This window comes from Notothenia rossii (genome assembly GCF_949606895.1).
Source record: "Notothenia rossii genome assembly, chromosome: 10".
NCBI classification, from domain to species: domain Eukaryota; kingdom Metazoa; phylum Chordata; class Actinopteri; order Perciformes; family Nototheniidae; genus Notothenia; species Notothenia rossii.
This window is the reverse complement of record NC_136908.1, coordinates 42,974,274-42,992,896: the sequence shown is the minus strand read 5'-3', so window position 1 is coordinate 42,992,896 and position 18,623 is coordinate 42,974,274. Positions and strand designations below refer to the sequence as shown.

Here is an 18,623-nt window from a genome sequence, read left to right as displayed (position 1 = left end):
CTCCTCCCCCGTTGCAGGCTCTTTCCAGGCTCTCTGCAGCACTCCATCCTTCGTCCGGAGAGCCTCAAACTTTGCAACCAGTCCTTTGGTGGCAAGCGAGCACCCAGCAACTTCATTCCACAGTGGCTTTTGTCCTGACTCCACCCACCTCAGCACTGGCTGTAGGTCAGCATCCTCTTCCTGCCGCGCTCTCCATTCGGGTGAGTCGATGATCCGTGCACCTCTGCAGACCGGCTCGGCTGGTTTATGCCTGTGGTCTCGCTCCTCCTCTGCACAGAGCTCCTTTTCTTGGTCCTCTCTCTTTTCACAGTACCGACAGCCGCTGGGAGCACAGGGGCGCCGGGACAGGGCGTCAGCGTTGGTATGGCGAACCCCCGCCCTGTGCTCCACTGTGAAGACGTACGGCGCCAGTCCTTCTAGCTAGCGTGCAATCTGTCCCTCGGGCTCCTTGAAGGACATCAGCCACTGGAGGGCTGCGTGGTCAGTCCTCACTGTGAAGGACAGGCCACACAGGTAGTACCTGAAATGGCTGATTGCTCTCACAATTGCCAGCAACTCTCTGCGTGTCACACAATAGCGCCGTTCAGCTTTGTTGAAGGTTTTGCTGAAATACGCCACCACTTTTTCCCCCCCAGGCCCCACCTGGCTCAACACCGCCCCCATCCCGACGTCACTGGCGTCCGTATCCAGGACGAACGGTAGGCTGAGGTCTGGGGGAGTGAGGATGGGAGACTCCGTCAAGGCCTTCTTTAAAGAGCTGAAGGCCAGCTCACACTCTGGAGTCCAAGCAAAATCACAGTCTTTCTGTTGCAGGCGGAACAGGGGTGCAGCTATGCAAGAGAAGCCACGCACGAACCGCCTGTAGTACGACGCTAACCCAATGAAGCTCTTCAGCTCCCGCAGATTGATGGGGGCTGGCCAGTCCTTTACTGCCCGCACCTTCTCCTCCAGCGTGCTGATGCCCTCTCCTCCGACTCGGTGCCCCAGGAACTCCAACTCTCTCCTCAAGAAACAGCACTTGTCGGGGTGGAGCTTCAACCCCGCTGCTGCTATCCTCTGTAGAACCCGCCGCAGGGCTCCTAAAGCCGCCTGGAAGGAGCTACCATGGACCAGGATATCGTCCAGGTAGACCAGGCACTCCTGTCGGGGAACGTCAGCGAGCACCCTTTCCATCAGCCGCTCAAACGTGGCCGGAGCGTTGCACAGGCCGAAGGAGAGGACTCGAAACTGCCACAGCCCCCTCCCAGTGCAAAAAGCTGTCTTTGGTCTGGCTTCTGGGCTGAGGGGAACTTGCCAATACCCGCTGCGCAGGTCTAAAGAGGAGAACCAGGATGAGCCAGACACCAAGTCCAAACACTCATCTATGCGGGGCAGCGGGTATGAGTCTTTCTTGGTCACACTGTTCAGCGGTCTGTAGTCCACACAAAACCTCATCTTTGAACTCTTCTTCTTATTGACCATCACAACCCCCGAGGCCCAGGGGCTGTCAGAGGGCTCAATAATGCCAGCTGACAGCATCTCATCAATAGCGCTGTCTGCTGCTGTCTGATGGGCCAGGGGAAGGCGGCGGGGGCGTGTCTTGACGGGCCGTGCGTCGCCCGTGTCGATATCGTGCTGCACCAGGTGTATCAGGCCCACTTCCTCTTCTGTCAGAGCAAAAATGTCCTTAAACTCCCACAGCACTTGCCACAGTTCCTCCCGCTGCTCGGGTTTTAAGTCATCACAGCTGCGTTTCCACACCTCCTTCACTGCCGCCCGTCTGTCCCCCTTTAGAGCTGCAGGTTGTTGTTCCGGGGCCGGGGGCCGTACATCAACTGGAGTACGGGGTGTGGGGTTGGGGCTGGGGTTAGCATTGATGACAGGGGGCATGGCTGCAGGGGGGGGGGGGTTTGGGGTGGGGGAAGTGTTTCAGTCACTCTTGATGTAGGTGGGTGTGGTGTCGTGGCAAGTGTGGGGTGCACCATTTCAACTGTGGGACCCCCTGGAAAGGCCAGCGTGTTCCTCCCCAGGTCTAGCACACAGCGTGCAACCCGCAGAAAGTCAAGTCCTAATATGCAGGAGTCCTGTACTGCCGCAACCCACACCTTAACAGACACTGACAGCCCCCCCACCTGTATAACCACCACCCCTCTCCCAAGCATAGGGGCTAGCTCACCGGTTACTGTTCGCAGTTTCACCAGAGTGGGTGTCAACCGTGTCCCCGCTGGGACCACGTCCGGTCTCATCAGTGTCGCTGTGGAGCCGGTGTCAACAAGGGCCGTCCATGGGACCCCTGCCAGGGTGACGGGGACATGGCAGAAATCCCCCGCGTGAGTCCAGCCCACCACCCTCACAGACTCTGCGATGTCGTTTGCTTCTGGGGGAAGCGGAGCCCCGCTCCCCCCTCCGTGCAGCTGGGCTCTGTCCACTGGAGACCAGGCAGGATGGGACCCAACGGCGGGGGTCTGTGACGTCCCATTTACACAGACCCGGGGGCGTTTCCCTGAATATCAGCATTCATGGGGCACCTTGTGCTAATATGGCCGACCTGGCCGCACCCCCAACACACCAGAGGACCCCGACGAGGACGGTTGCTGCCCTGCGGCGATTGCAGTGCCATAGCACGGATTAGCTCAGTCAACTCAGCCGCCCATGCTGGTTTCTCTTGTCCTGGCTCCTCCTGTCTCACCGTTCTCACAACCGGGCCGCCTCCCGTGTGCGTGCTCTCTGCCGCCCCTCCTACAACCTCTCTCTCCAACGCCAGCTCCAGTGCTTCCTGCAGAGAGCGGGGATGTGCCAGTTGTGTCTGGACGCGCAGCTCCCTGGGGGTTATGGCCCGGATAAACTGGTCCCTAGCCAGCTCGCTCTGCACCTCAGCAGACATGTGGCTGTATGCCCTTCTCGCCAGGGTTTCAATGTCATTAGCCAATATGCGGAGCGGCTCACCCGGCTGTCTCTGTCTGCTTGACAGCTCCGAACGCAGCACCCCAGGCTGGCTGCATTGTCCAAACCGCCGCTTCAGAGCCCCAACCAAGGCCCCATAGTCAGTTCTTTCAGCCGGGCTGAGCAGTAGCAAACAGGATAAAGCTTCATCTGTAATACACAGGGCCAGCTGGAGCGCCTTATTGTCCTCAGACCAGCCCACAGCCCGTGATAACAGTTCAAATTGGGCATGGAAGGCTTCCCAGTCGGCTTTACCGTTGTATTTCGGTGTTTTAACTTGGAGCCGGGCGCCGCCATCATTGTTTACAACCGGCGCCGCGCCACTCCCGGGGGAGGTCCCTGCGCCGACGTGCCGCTTCCCGCCGGCCGAGTCGAAACCGGCAGCAGCATTTAATTCACGCCATAAATTGTCTTCTGAGTCACGCCATAAGCCATCCATCTCCTCCTTGACTTTCGGACGAGCTCCGGTCCGGTTCATCTGTGCTTCCATTATTTACCGGCCGATGAAGCAGAGCTAACGTTAGCCGAGTCAGTGCTAGCTGCGGCTACCGGCGATTAGCGGATAAAACTCTGTTTTTTTTAGTTTTTTTTTTTTACTTCTGACACCAATGTAACGTCCACCCGGACGTGTCGGAATGACGAGTGAAGCGTTCTCAAGTTAAACAGGTTTATTAACAACCAACGGCTCTCATCCGTCCTTTCTCACTCTCTCTCCTCTCGCGCCAACCTCTCACTCACCTCCACGCGCCCACACAGACACACACACACCAAACCCTCTGCTCCCCAACCCCGCCCCTACCTGCTCTCCTCACAGAAGCCTGACACAAACAGTTAACAGAACACTTGAACAATAAATGCAGATCGCTACAATACATACATTTTGAGATGCAAACAGATGAATACTTTAAGTTATGGCCTTGATACAGATGTTTCTTTCTTTTTTTAAATATAATCATTTGGTAAGGCACTATGATTTTTCAGTGTCATTTCAGTTTCATTCTTAATTAATTTCTTATTTTTATAAAATTTGATAGGATTGAGTCCTTGACAAAACATTAACTATATGTTTTAATGCATTCTTATCAACATCTTTACTGTTAAGGCTAGGAGATCAAGATGAATATACGTATGTCCAACAAGTTTAATATAGGACAGATCCACCATGAAGCAGAGGGAAATGCCCTGTATGAATCTGACTGATATGAAAACAGCACGGCATGTGGTCATATAACCCTTCAACGCCCTCCAGAGGAGGAGGGCAGCATTACATAATTCATTCCTGCTGGCTGAAAATAGTTAAGTTTCCAATCATCAGAAATTATACCGAGCCTTCCTACTGCAGTGAACTTAGCAGCTGCTCAGAGCTGCAGTTGCTGTCTGGTTGGTCTGGTTCAGCTGGGAGCAGGACAACAGGAACAATAATGGAGCTAGAGTTAGAAATATTAAAGTTTATCTGCGCTAATCAAGGATCAGTGAACACAGAGGAGCTGCTGTGTAACCTCGGCTCAGGCGACGCAACGGCTGACATCTTCAGTAACCGAGAGAAGTTCGCCTTCTGTTATCCGTTCGGTCAGTCGAAGGTGGTGACGCGGAGCTGGTTGAGGCTGTGCCTCATGGATATGGAAAGCCAAAGGTGCCATAATACTAGTGATGGCAGTTTGACACTGAAGCTTCGAACGGAGCTTCAACCCTGGACTTCCTATTCCATAGAAGCAGTGCTTCGAAGCTTGCTTCAAATCACGTGACATGTGACGTCCGAAGCAGCAACTGCTTCAAATCACGTGACATGTGACGTCCGAACCAGCAACTGCTTCATTTCCTGAATGAATCAACTCACTGGTTCACCGTCCAATCAGGTGATTCAATGCACTGCCTCTTCTCGATTCTGACAGGTGACAGGTTGAAACAGTTTCAAATTTGAGCGCTTCAACACTTTATAACCGCTTTAAACAATGCGCAATGTGTGGGTTGTTGTCGTAGTTTGCATTGTTGCTGTTGAGTTGTTGTTGGCATTGCATTGGATCATTATAGAGCAAGCCAGGAAGAAAAATAGGTCGTTCTGGCTCGTGAAACACTTCGAAATGTGGAGAAGTTGTGAACAAAAAGACAATGAGTAATATAAAAACACTTCGATGGTCTAAGGCAGCCTTTCCCAAACTCAGGGTCGCGACCCAAAATGGGTCGCGGACCTGTTTTGATTGGGTCGCCAGTTAAATGCATTGCTACACACACACAGCGTCAGAGCTGATGGCTGCGTTGCAAATACAATTTTTTTATAATTTTTGTATTTTATTTTTTATTTTGAAAATGAAATTATGCAATATAGCATTGTATATTTAATGATTTAATTTTTCTAAATACAAATAAACTAAAAATAAAAGATTGTATTTGTATCAGCTCTGACGCGTCCCCCGCAAAAGTTTTCGCGCTGTCTGTTTATTGTCTGTTGATTAATCCCGATCGTACATGACGGCAAAAAGATGATACAAAGAGGAGTTTTTAAACGTTGGCTTCACAAAAGCTGTTAGAAATGGAGAGGAGCGGCCTCAGTGTGTTTTATGTGGAGAGGTGCTCAGTAACGAAAGCTTGAAAATGAATAAATTGGACCGGCATCTCCAAACAAAACATCCTCTGCATCGGGACAAATCGAAGGATCTTTTCATCTGCAAAATTAGAGTCTTTCAAGAAGCAGTGTTTTGACGGTGGAAAAGTAAGTCACTCATTTGAATCATTTATGTTCTGTTTTTGTGAGTTTGTCACGGTCTGTTGTGAAATTGTTTCGTTAATGCAAAGTTGGATGAAATGCAGACTGAGCCCCGGAGCGGACCCTCAGCTGCGCGCTCTCACGCGTCCTCTACTCGCTCCCGCGAGTCCACTACATTCTGCAGCGGCACAGAGCGGTGTTTCAACTTTTACTAGCCTGAAATGTTTTTAAAACGGCCGGGAGAAAAACAGAGAAACAATAACCGACAGGCAGTATGAGAAGGAAAGCGAGATAAAGTATCAGCCGCGCGGACGTGACTGCTGCAGTGTGATGCACATAGGAATACATATGGGGGTTATTCCCTATCTTTATTCAAGAGCGTGGTCTTTACATTTGAGAGCATACTTTATTGATTTCACGTTCAGTATTTATTTCCCTCAAACCCTGTCCTCACACTCAAATAGTGCCTGCTTGTGCTTAGATTTGCTCTGCTTCTGCTCAAACCGTACGCTTGTACTCAGATATATTTCTGCTTACAGATTTCCTGTGTTCTAGCTTAAAACCTTCTCCTCGCACTCAGGCTGTTTCTGTGCGCTCGTGAAATGTCTGCTCTCAGATTTCTTCTGTGCGCGCTTGGATCTTTTGTGCAACAACCCTGTCAAAATCCCTCTGTGGGGATTCTCCACAGTATTGAGTATGTAAGTCGCTTTGGATAAAAGCGTCTAACAAGTAACATGTAATGTAATGCGCTATAAATGCGGTTGCCAGGTCCACATTGGGTATACAGCGTACGCCGGCTGGTGTTAAAAATCACCCAATAACCCAGCAATGTTAATGATAATATCTTCTCTGTTATTTTCAGGCATTCAAAGGGAACAGAGGGGCACTGAGGGCATCCTATCAAGTCAGCCTCCACAAAAAAAAGTTAATCAGTTGCCAAGTGTTGGAGTTTATTTGTCTCTCAGAGTGTTTTAAAACAGCTCTGTTCATTTAAAAGTGTTTAAAAAATGTGTGTACATAGTTTTTGATCTAGTGACAAACTTAATGTTGCACTTCTGATCATTTAAATTTGGTTTCACCTGTGATGTACTGTATACTGCACTTCCTATAGTTAGTGTTTTGTCCCTTTCTGTTGACAACATGTTTGTTCTTTGTTCATTTAAAATAGTTGTGTGTACATCGTTTTTGAGCTAGCGACAAACTTAATATTGCACTTTTGATAATTTTATAATTTAAATTCGATTTGTACTGTATATACTTGACTGCACGTCCTATGTTTCGTCTTTCTGCTTTGATCCTTATTTTTTCTGGGCAAGCTCAAAGGGAAGGTTGTTATGGTGAGAAACCTAATTGCTGCGATGCACTTTTATAATTAAATAAATATTTTCATTTACATTTTAAATTCATGGTGTGTTGCATTCTTTGTTTATAACTAGATATTATGGAAAATCATGACATTTTTTGAGCTTGGGTCCCTTAGGACCACAACATTTCTGTTTTGGGTCTCATGCTGAAAAAGTTTGGGAACCCCTGGTCTAAGGAATTGATAGCCCAGTGGATAGAGCCGGTGGCCAGGATGCGGCGATATCCTCCGCGCAGCTGGTTCAAAGCTCGAAATAGTTAAACTTTTAATCATTGCTTTTCAACTTTAATACTTTAATAACTGATAAAAGGCCCTCTCTGCTCCAAAAAATGTCAAGCACTCTCTAGTCTCTTCTCAATAACCCAATACACACTATTATCAATCTTTAATTGCAAATAGAACATGATATTCAGTCTTAGTGTTTGTGTGTGTCTCGAATATTTTTCAAGGCAAAGATACGTTAAACCCACTGCAGCCTTGCACTTCGCCAGGAGAGGTCGCTGTAACTGAAGCTTCGAGAAATGAACCTATTTCCGACACAATTGTCCAAGTGGTTCGACGCTTCATTCAAAGCTTCATTTTGCCATCATTACATAATACGCCCGTATGTTCGTCCGTAGTTTCGCACCAACTTACGGGGAGGCCCGAAACTACGGACGAACATACGGGGAGAGCCGTAAGTTGGTGCGAAAAAACGGGCGAACATACGGTGTATTTTCGCGCGGTTTTTCATATGATAATGAGCCCCACCTTCTGTTTTGCATAGCCAGTACATTTAAAGTGTGTGCAACCAATCAGTGAAGAGTTAAGCCAGACTAAAGCAATCTGTTGATGAAAAGTTCCTGTAACATAACTGTTCATTGTGAGATTTATATAGATAGATAGATAGATAGAATAAAGAATAATCACAATAATTAAAGCTAAATTAAACATTTACAGTAAATAATATAAGTATAAACATATCTACAGTCACAACTTCATTATTGTTATTCATACTTTCTGTTCTGTAGTTTATTAATGTTGCCGTGCTTTCAGTTTCCATCCAGTAATATAATCACAATGCTATTTTGAAGGTGTGTTCAAAACAATCTATGTAATGAAACTTGCTGTACGTACTGCTATTGGGGAATCTGATGTATGTTGTAATGGAATGGAGCCGCTTCATCCAAAACAGTACTCCGGTTAGAGAGATGACACCTGATGGGAAATAGTCTCAATTGGTACACACTGTGAATATGAGTGGGAAAAATGAGTGTAATAAATGCTTTTTAGACAAGAAATATAAAGTTAACTCAACTAAAGTTGCTCAGTATTTTTGTATTGTCAATACTATTACTGCATAACTAATATCTCACATCTGAAGGTTTAAAGAAAAGTCACCTTAAAATAAAGATTCGTCTTTCAATACATTAGCTGATTGATTATGTCTTTTCAATTGTTTATCTAAAATCAAGTAGCTATAACTGGTACTTATCGTTTGAAGATACAGTCTGATTATAATGCTGTTTGAAGGAGCCACACAGATAAGAGCACTAACTAGCTAATGTATCTTAGCTTGAATTAAATGTATTTAACGTATAATGAAGTGACTGCAAATAAATGTATCACAAACTTTATAAAAACTTTTATTTCAGTGCACACAGAATACATTCAGGTCAATGTAGAAAAATAAGAAATACTTTAGTCCCCTCGGTCTTCCTCTCTTTGACGTTTCCTCATATCAGTAGAGGAAAAAGTGTGTGTGTACAAGATAGATATTAATTTCACTCCACAATTTCCTACCGTATTCTTAAATAAGTCTGCAATGCAACTGAAAGGTACACTAATAAAAGTAAAACGTTGTATCAACACAAAAAAATTAGAGTAGAGAAATATTTTACATTGACTCAACGAAAGTCAATTTCTTCAGATCAATCTGTATATTTTAACTACATTTATTTGAATAAAAAACAAGTTGTTCACACAACCAGCTTTGACCTCTGAGGCAGCTATTACCTGATCTTAGACATGTTAATAAGTACCACAGTTAAAATGCAGTAATATGTGCCGCTTCCAAACATCAAACTCTTAGAAAAAAGACTTGTCCTTATTATCCACTGCACATTTTTTTAAAGCAACACTGACAACTTGCGCCTGTGAGATATGTAATCTCTCAAAATGATTAGACATGCTTCTACAGTGAAAATCGGTCATACTGTAAGTGCAACTTCTGAACAGAACACTTTTTTGCAAATGTTTTATAATGCATAATTATTATAAAACCTTGGTTTTAGAAACCTTACCATGTAACTGTGAGTGAGTGCAACAAAGTGTCTACTCTGGGATGAACAGCTGGGTTCTCAGTCTATTCACTTTTGGGCTCATCTTTTCCCCCTCAAGCTCCATCAGGAATTTTTGCACAACTTCAACAGTGGATTGCAGTTATTTCGGATATCTTAAGTTCAGTGCGTATATGAGCCTGAAGAGCATGGCAAAAGCTGTCGCAAACCGAGGGCAAGCCGCTGAGGACCTCTGTTCCTTCGATGAGAACCTTGACGTCTTTGGGTCAATGAAACTGATCCTCTTTCCCAATGACAAAGATTGCCATTGTTGCCTCCTCCAGTTCTCCAGCCTCATGCAAACAAAAGGGAAATGGATGAGGACCACAGAGTGTAGTTCAACAGGCCTGAGGCGCAAAAGTTTCCCCAAATTTGCAGCTACCTTTTAAAAATACAAGATTATAGTGGATAGGTGAAAAAGGGAAAGTTCTCAGTTTAGTCGGCCCAAGAGGAAAGCTCAGGAGGTCATCAAAAATGACTACCTTTCTAACCAAGCAGTTATTTGCATGCAGTACAAATATGTTATTTTTCTTTTATGAACAAACATCTTGTGAGTGAGTGGGAGGTCTTACCTGGAATTCTTTGATGAGATGGTCAACAGGTTCACCCAGGTAGATCATTAGAGATTTGAGGATGCATTCTCTTCTGATGGTGATGTCCACAGTCTGAGTAAGAACAGTTATATATATATATTATATATATATATATATATATTATAAATCAAATGCAAAAAAAAGGACGATTCAGCCACTAATCCCACAGATAAAAAAACTCATTCATAGATACCTCATCCAAACCTGCAAGATCCCGGTGGTCTTCTGTTTCACAACTCCTCCCATGCTCCTGATGACCTGCAGCAGTTTAGTGGAGTGTTTGTCCAACTGCGCCAAGAACTTTGTCTTCAAAGTTGATTTATTTATTAAGTATGGTGTGCCCTCGAGGGTCAGAACCGACCATGGGGGCGAAAACAACGCTTTCTGCCTAATGATGAACATCTTCAGAGGCTCTCACAGAGGCAGTGCTCTCCGTGGAAGAAGCACTCACAACCAGAGAATAGAACGGCTCTGGGGTGACCTGTGGCGAGGTGTGAGCAATGTCTATTATGACCTCTTCAACAAGTGAAGGCATAATAGACATAGACAATGAAATGCACATGTGGGCCCTGCATTATGTCTATCTCCCACGCATAAACCTCCAGACCTCATGGGGAAATTCAATAATGGCCACTAAATGTTTTTTTAAAGAAAACATAATGTGTTGACATTGATATATTACAAAACATATCCCTGAGTTTAACATTGTTCATTAGTGCCACGGTACATAAGCACATACTGTCGGAAAGCAACAAAAAAAAGCTATAGATAAATGCACTATGCATTGCTGCCTGAGAACATGCACAGCTTGAAATGCTATTAATATCTGCATGAAGTTTAAAAAATGCTTTCCGTTTCTTTTACTAATTACAATGCTTTTCAACATGTATCTATCCATTTTCATTCAGTCTTCATATGCGATGCTGTTTCTTGGTGAGCTTGACAGTAATTCTTGACTCCAATGAGGTGAAGAGGCTAAAATTAAGTTTATAATGTAATCTCTGGATGTTCTCAGACATCTAGGATATGTTCTTGTGAGTACCTGGGCATAATGTAATAAAATATTCCGACTGACTAATTGTGATACCACTTTTACCTACTGATAATCTAAAACCTAGCAACGGATAATGTAAAATTCTCGTGAAAATGCATAATTGGGAATTGATCACGTTTTCAGGTTCGTTTATTTATTTATTTTAAACTGATAAAGTTATACATTTGATGTTCTAAGACCTGGGATGTATGTCATACATGTGTGCCATGGCATTCAGCTAAACTGAAAATATCTCCATCACAGCTACACACTGTGTTGTGTGTCCACTTGCACTTCATCCCCTCGTCACCCTGTTAGTATATTAGTCCTGGTTTTCTGTCCTGTTCTTGTCGGTTCCTTGTTTGTCTATGTCATGAAGTTCTGTTTTTTTCCGTGTTGATTGTTGTTACTTGAGTTCCTGTTCTGCCTGTCAAATATACATTTTTGTTAAGTTTTCTGCTGTCTCCGCATTTGGGTCCAACCACTCCTTGCTTCACATGACAATGATTGATTTGTACTATATATCGAAATTGCTATTTTTGCCATTATTGTATTGTAATTAGTGCTTTTGCAGGGAATTATTATTATTACTTCAAATCTCATAGATATTAACACTATTACACATATGGCTGAAATAATCATCATCATTAATTGTTTTGTGATATTATGTCCCTCTTGTTTTCATATATATATATATATATATATATATATATATATATATATATATATATATGTGTCCCCTCTTCCTTCACAAGCACTATATATCAATATATATATATATATATATATATATATATATATATATATATATATATCTATTCTGAAGCAAGCAATGAAATAGAAGCAGAAAATGCTGCAGTGTTTGTGATGAACCTTTGTATACATCTCTGAATAAGTCTCAGAACCATTTTGTGGTACACTCTAAAAAGTGTACTTGATAGTAGTTGAAGTAACTTAATACATTTAATAAATCTGATTCAGATTTATGCTTTAGAGATTCCAATGTACTTTTGTGGGTTGTATTCATGTGATTTTTTTGTTCGTTGATTTGACTTGCTATTTTGTTATCAGTGAAAGCAAATCAATCAAGTTTCTCTCATCTAACGTGTGTGTGACGTCATGACGTCAACGTCTTTGCCGGATCTTTCCACCGTCACATGTGCCGCCTTTTTCTTTTGAGACGTGACTTCGACATACGGTAAGTGTGATTCAGACAAGTTATATTTCTTATATACAAATAATGTGCAATGTCAGATATAACATGTTCCACCTAAATTGTTTAACCAAACCAAGCTATGATGCACTGGCTCCAGTGTTAGCTAAACCGCTAGCTTTAGCTCAAACATGACGATAGTTGGTTGCTTGCGGGTAGAAGCCTACTCTCTTGTTTTAATATTGTCACTGAAATGTGTTAAAGTTATTCCTATTGTGTACTGGCGTAGCTGCTTATTACCAAATTAGCGCAAACTAATGCGCAAACTGGGTCATGTTAAGGCTAGTACTATCATTATTAGTACATAGCTTGTCACCAAACTGCACACATTTTTTTTGTACTATTTCGGCGTGTGTGTGTGAACGGTTTAATGTAGTGTCACCGCCGCTGCGCCGAGTGTAATTATAAAGACGATACGGCATCAACGAGCAGTGACGGGGCATGTTGCGCTGGTGAAAGCCCGGTGATGCATCCGGCTGACGAACATAGAACTTAACCTCGCTGTGTGGGAGATGTAGTAATAATTTGTTGTGCCGGTCGCCTCGATGGCGGGACTTCCTTCTTGTTTTTGCTGGAAGTGATTGATGCGGCATTGATAAAGCCTCACATTTATAGTAGCTCGGTGGTTAAAGCATTATCCAGCTCTGTGTTGCTGTGCTAATGTGCTAATAAGAAGCCTTGTAGTGTAATTAGCTATTGCTGATAAGACCATTACTACGTTCGGGGTGATAATACGTGACTGTGAAAGCTTAACAACGAATAGAAATGTCCCCCCTAATACAGTATATCAATGTATTTATTTTTCTTCTCATGATTTCTCATGCCTGACCGGTGGTGGTTTCTTCAGGCTTTGAGACATCGTATTGGACTACTACCTAAGGTACGTGAAGCTACACTACTGTGAGTGATATAGAGTAGGGATGCACCGAATATTCGGCCACCGAAAATTATCGGCCGAAAATGGTTAAAAAGGCCCTTTCAGGTTTCGGCCGGGGTGTTTTGATTTCAAGTGGTTGAGTAATCCCGAAGTGGTGAAAGTCTTTGCAGTTACACCCCCTCGAGAAATGTAAGCTGAACACATTTTACAAATTGCAATCCGTGGCTCCTTCTCTGATATTTTGAAATATCGCCAAGCAGTAGACATGTTGGCTGTGAGCCAGCCGAGAGCATGGTCACGCGCCGTGCTTGTCGCCGCGTTTTGATTACGTCATCACAACAACACGTTAGTTGTTGTTGAAGGCCTGGCTGTTAGTCTTTATTTACACTATTTTGCTGTAGGCCTACTGGCCTAGATGTTTATGCAGTTTTAAAGCACCTTGGCTTTGTTCTGAATGCACTTTGTTGTAGTTATCCTACAGAGAAAAGAAAATGCACTTGACTCGGGATTAATGTAATGTATGCATTCAAAAGTGCTGAATAAATGTTTTATGGACCCATAATAGTGATTATTATTTAAGTTAAGTTTTGCCATAATCATGTCTTTTTCCATAATCAGGTAGCTGAACAACATTGGTAAAAAATGTATACATTATATATATATATATATATATATTTCTATTAATCATTTTCGGCCTTTCGGCATTCGGTTTTCGGCCAAATGTTTCATATTTTCGGTATCGGTTTCGGCCAAGAATTTCCCATTCGGTGCACCCCTAATATAGAGAGTACTTTAATGTTGCTGTGTGTTCTGAAAGTAATTTCAACGTAAATGCAAAGTGCAGGTGGTGATTATAGGACAAAATCCACTGTTTTGTTTTCTGTGGATTTATTCAATTTAGAGTTCAGCCAAAGCTAATATACAAATTATTTTTTACCTACAAAGATACTCCCATTAAAGTGTGGGATGATCTTGATCTATGGGGACTCCCGGAGTTTTGTGAAATCCTCCAAATGGTGATATTGCAGGACAAGTTGATCTTCATTGTGAAAAAGCTCAGTGGATGGTACATTGAACATTATAGAGCTTATGATCTCAAAACATCACCAGGCAAGGAAGTGGAACTTCTTGAGCCACAAGATGATTACCCACTGGCAGACTTCAGAATCCGAGGGATGCGTCTTGTCACATTGAAAAGATATGTCCATGTTTAAAGGGTGAGGAAGCGAAAAGTGATATTTCATGAGGTGGAAAAAGAAATAATTCATAACTATTGTGTTCTCAAAACAGATTTATTTCATACCAGTGTTTTTTTTAGTTTTCAAAGGTTTTATTTATCATTTCACCAACAAATAATTACACTAGGTAAATATCAGAAAATCATTTGTGAGAACACTCAAACAGTGGGTGGGCTTTTTTTGAGTGGTCAGAGTTGTAATGCTTCACCTGCAGAACAACAATATATCTGTTTTTTTATGACTTCCTATACATATTTGTTATTTGTGCAAGACTAACTATCAACCCTTTGGAGATTTCAAATGATAACATTCAACTTTTTTGCACATACAAGTTGTCAAATGCAGATTTCATTTATTTAAAAGGAACCTAACATTGAGGGTAAGGGTGGGCATTATGTCATTTTTTAAATATGTGCTGATGGAGTCCAGTCAGCAAATGCCGCCAGTGGAAAAGGGATTAACACGAAGTTGTAGTCCTTTTACTGAAAACTGATAACACATCTATAAGATGATACATTAACAGTGTTAATAATAAGGAATTATGTTTAATGTGCCTTTCTTAAAACGTATTGTGCTTGTGTTGTCTTCTCAGACTGCCATGGCTGATTCAACGCCTGCAAGACTGAAAGTGATTTTGGGGGAGAACAACATTCAAAAACTGTCACTTCCAAATGGCATACCGGAATCATTGGATGACCTTCTCAGCAAGTTAAAGACTTTCTTTGGGTTAAAGGGCGACGTCAGACTGCAGTACATGGACCAAGACTTTGGCAACTACTTCTTCAATCTGAATTCCACCACTCAACTTCAGGATTTGGGAACAATCAAAGTGATCCACCAGCAAACAAATACACCTTTGAACATTGCCACTGATACCACATCATCGTCTTCACTTGAGTGTGATGACAATGTTTCGTTGGCATCAGATGACACAATAATCCTCTCATTCCCCGAATCTGTGTCCTCTTGAGCCAAACAGTGGCCAGCGGACTTTCCGATTCCTCAATTTTCATATGACACGGAGCTGCAGCTAGTGAAAGGGAATTCTGAGTTTAATGGAAGCCACAAAATGTTGACTGTCAGCTCCCGAAGCAAGTCTGATATTCTGAATAGACTTGCAGAAACAATTTCTGGATACAAGGCCTATCCAGATGATTCACATTTCTGCACAGTAGCAGAGGCTCTGATCAAAAAGCATCCTTGTTTGAAAGAACCTGGCTCATTCAATGGCTGCAATGGATGGAAACAGCGCCTGAAATATAAGATGGGGAAACTACAGGACTCAGCTCAAATTGCAGGGGTGCCCAGAGCTGGTGGTACATTCCCTGAAACCTAAAGCTGCTACAGATGCTTTCCCTGCTAAAAAAGTGAAGAGGCCAAAGCGAGCTGAGTCTAACTTTTATCCATCCTTCCCCACTGGTGCCAATCTGGAAAGCCTGGAAAAATAAAGAATAGAACTTCTGACAGACATCAGGATAAGGAACAATAATAGGGTCATCGCAGACAAAATAGCTCACACGTTCGCCTACAGACGACAGGAGGTGGTAAACCAAGAGCCAGGAATCAAGGACTTCAAAGACAGGTGGCCGGCACTGTTCCAACAAAAAGAGGTAATAATCTAGTCTGTATCCATTTTTTAGTAAGCTTTTATCCATTCATCATAATATGGTGTGGTAAAGATTATGTTTAACAGTGTTTACTGACAGAATTTACATTTTTAGTTTGTTATACTTTTTGCCAGTGTGTAGGCATGCTTAGTTTAGTTTTTTTTCCTCGAGTGTGTAAAACCAAAGAAAATACAAATGAAATAAAAGGTGATATAGTACTATACAAATGAATGCAATAACGAAACATTTAATTAATAATTGAATAATCTGTAGTGTCATTGTCTGGTATCAATAAACAACAAAGCTTTAGCTAATTACACGTCCGAAAAGGGGTCGGAAGAAGTTTACACTTGCTTCAAAGGTTCTTTTTTCAAATGTTAATTGCATACAGACTGAGTTCAATTGAATTTTTATGAATTTACTAACTGTCATTTTTGTATTATTCTTTCATAGATCAATGCAGAGTTCCAGAAGATAATGACCATTCCTCTTGAGGAGAAGTTCATGGCCCAGTTGGACATTCACTCAAGTCAGCTAATCACAGTCATCCGTGCCAAAGGAGGATCAAAACGTCAAAAGACTGCTGACATCATGGACATTTTTGACCAGGTAAATCTGCATTGTCAAATGAGTCCTTGCCAGCTAAAAGGGATACATTTTGTGTATCCTTTTATAGATGCATTGGGAGGGCAACCGTTGTTTTATGAAACTCTGTAACTAGGACTGTCCATTACAGGATTTTAGCTGTAAGAGTAAGGAAATCTGTCAATAGACATTTTGAAAAATAAAATTAACCAAAATAATGTTGTCCTAGACTGAAGACATTCATCTTCGGAGGGAGTGTGTCCTGAGAGCCCTCATTATCTTCCTGGGAGAAGATCCAGATGAGCTGATCAAGGAATATCTAGTAAGTTTTAACTGCAATTTGCATGTCAGCACAGCTTGTCAAAGGCACACATGCTAATACATATTAGATTGATATTAATGCTGTAAAAGGGACATTTCTCTACTAAAATAACACCTGTCGGGTTTGATTATATTCATAATCTTGGACATTTGACATCATGTAAGTTTAAAGCACCTTTATGGTTTTCCAACTCCTCGTAGCACTTTAACACCACGTTCACATTCACCCATTCATACACTGATGGACCATGCCACCTGCTCATCAGGAATAACTAAAGCATAGCATCGGAATTTGTTTTTTTTGTAATTTTCCCAAGTATACCGCGAAACACAACATGTATATGTAAAAAGTAGTCCTAGCATATATATATATTTTTAAATACTCTTTGTTGAATTTTACACATTTTAACACAAAACACAGAACAATGCACGACAACCCCCCCCCCCACCCCCACAGACAGCCACACAGCACGTCCACAATTTGACAACACTTGAATGATATTAATATTGATATTAATCCTTCTCAACATAATCGCAATAATACAGATGGATCAGATGAGATAAATGAATTAAATATTAGGTTCTGATCATGTGAGTCGTCAGAATAATCAGTGAGTAATCACAGAGTAGGACTCCGGCCAGTGATATTATTGTCCCATATTAAGTGCATATTAGTGCAAAGTGATGCCAGTGATGTTTGTTGTCATTTACTCCTACTCTAGGACTCCAGAACAGATGATCTTCAGAAGGAGATGGAGGAGCTCACAATGGGTGTGTTTGTGATACGGAAGGAGGAGGAAGGACTGCAGGAGCCACCAGCAGACATCGGCATCATCATCGAGGGCGTGGAGGTGCTGAATGAACTGCCTTCAGTTGCCTCAGCTTGTGCCCTCCTTCTGGGTTTGCTATATGCACTCAACATAGCATATCCAAAACCCCCTTCATTTCACTTTTGAAGTACTTCAGAAAATAATCATGCAGCTTGACCAACACAAGATGTCCGCCAAAGTGCAAAGTCTGTATGGCAGACTTCAAAGCTCAGAGTAACGACAAACAAAACAATGTTTTCCTTCTCTGGGCCAAAACATGGCCTAGTGCAGTATTAGCACAATGACGTCTTGACATCGGACATTGCACATGTAGAAAATGTTGTGGGTGCGGTAGGTTTTTGTTTCACCATTTTAGTTTCGATTCCAAGAAACGGTTGAGTTGTGCATTGTTATTTGTGCTTGAGAAACATTCCACTTGAACTTTATATTTTAATGAACTTCGTAGTAATTATTGTCCTATATTTCTTTCCGATTTCACAGCTGCCTGGGCCTAGCAGCAAGAACCTCCATCTGTGCAAGCACCCAGGTCAAGATCTACCGTGGCTCAAGGGCCTTCACCAGAGCCATCACCACCAAGGACCAGCATCACTACAGCGGCCTCCACCTCCATCTGTGCCTGCCACAAGATTAAGATACACCTCGGTACAAAGGCCTCCACCACAGCCATCACGATCAACCCAGCCAGCAAAGAAGTCTCTCCTAGCAGACGTACCTCCCACACAGCCGCCAGCATCAACCTGGGACAATCACACCTACCTCCCTCCGACACAGCCACCAGCATCCCACGCACCATTACCCCCACCTACACAGCAGCCAGACCCACTGTCATGGAAGACAGACCATTACACTGTTCCCCCTGTATTTACATTTATAATGAATAGTTGGTTGAGAAAGTTCTGATGTTGTAAATAATGAGATTTTACAGTTTCTTATGTTAACATAAATAGTTGGTTGAATAAAAATGTTTAATGCTCAATTTGTATTTGTACACATCATCACATGAACCTTGGTATGGAATA

General features: G+C 42.7%; 1 protein-coding gene across 4 annotated transcripts; it reads left to right on the top strand.

Moving 5' to 3' along the window:
* Positions 1–4,226: 4,226 nt before the first annotated feature.
* On the top strand, positions 4,227–18,580 carry LOC307023214 (uncharacterized protein). 4 transcript variants are annotated; one of them, XM_079656325.1, is made up of 7 exons: positions 4,227–4,778; positions 12,994–13,026; positions 14,854–15,871; positions 16,322–16,477; positions 16,683–16,775; positions 17,497–17,625; positions 18,085–18,580. In XM_079656325.1, the coding sequence occupies exons 4-7, from the start codon at positions 16,346–16,348 to the stop codon at positions 18,502–18,504; spliced, it is 774 nt and encodes a 257-aa protein (XP_079512451.1). In that variant the 5' UTR covers positions 4,227–4,778; positions 12,994–13,026; positions 14,854–15,871; positions 16,322–16,345; the 3' UTR covers positions 18,505–18,580. The 4 variants fall into 4 exon arrangements, with proteins under 4 accessions (XP_079512451.1, XP_079512450.1, XP_079512453.1 ...); XM_079656324.1 differs by lacking the exon at positions 4,227–4,778 and adding an exon at positions 12,023–12,131; XM_079656327.1 differs by lacking the exon at positions 4,227–4,778 and having other exon boundaries at positions 12,142–13,026; positions 17,497–17,674; positions 18,085–18,231.
* The last annotated feature ends 43 nt before the right edge of the window (positions 18,581–18,623 follow it).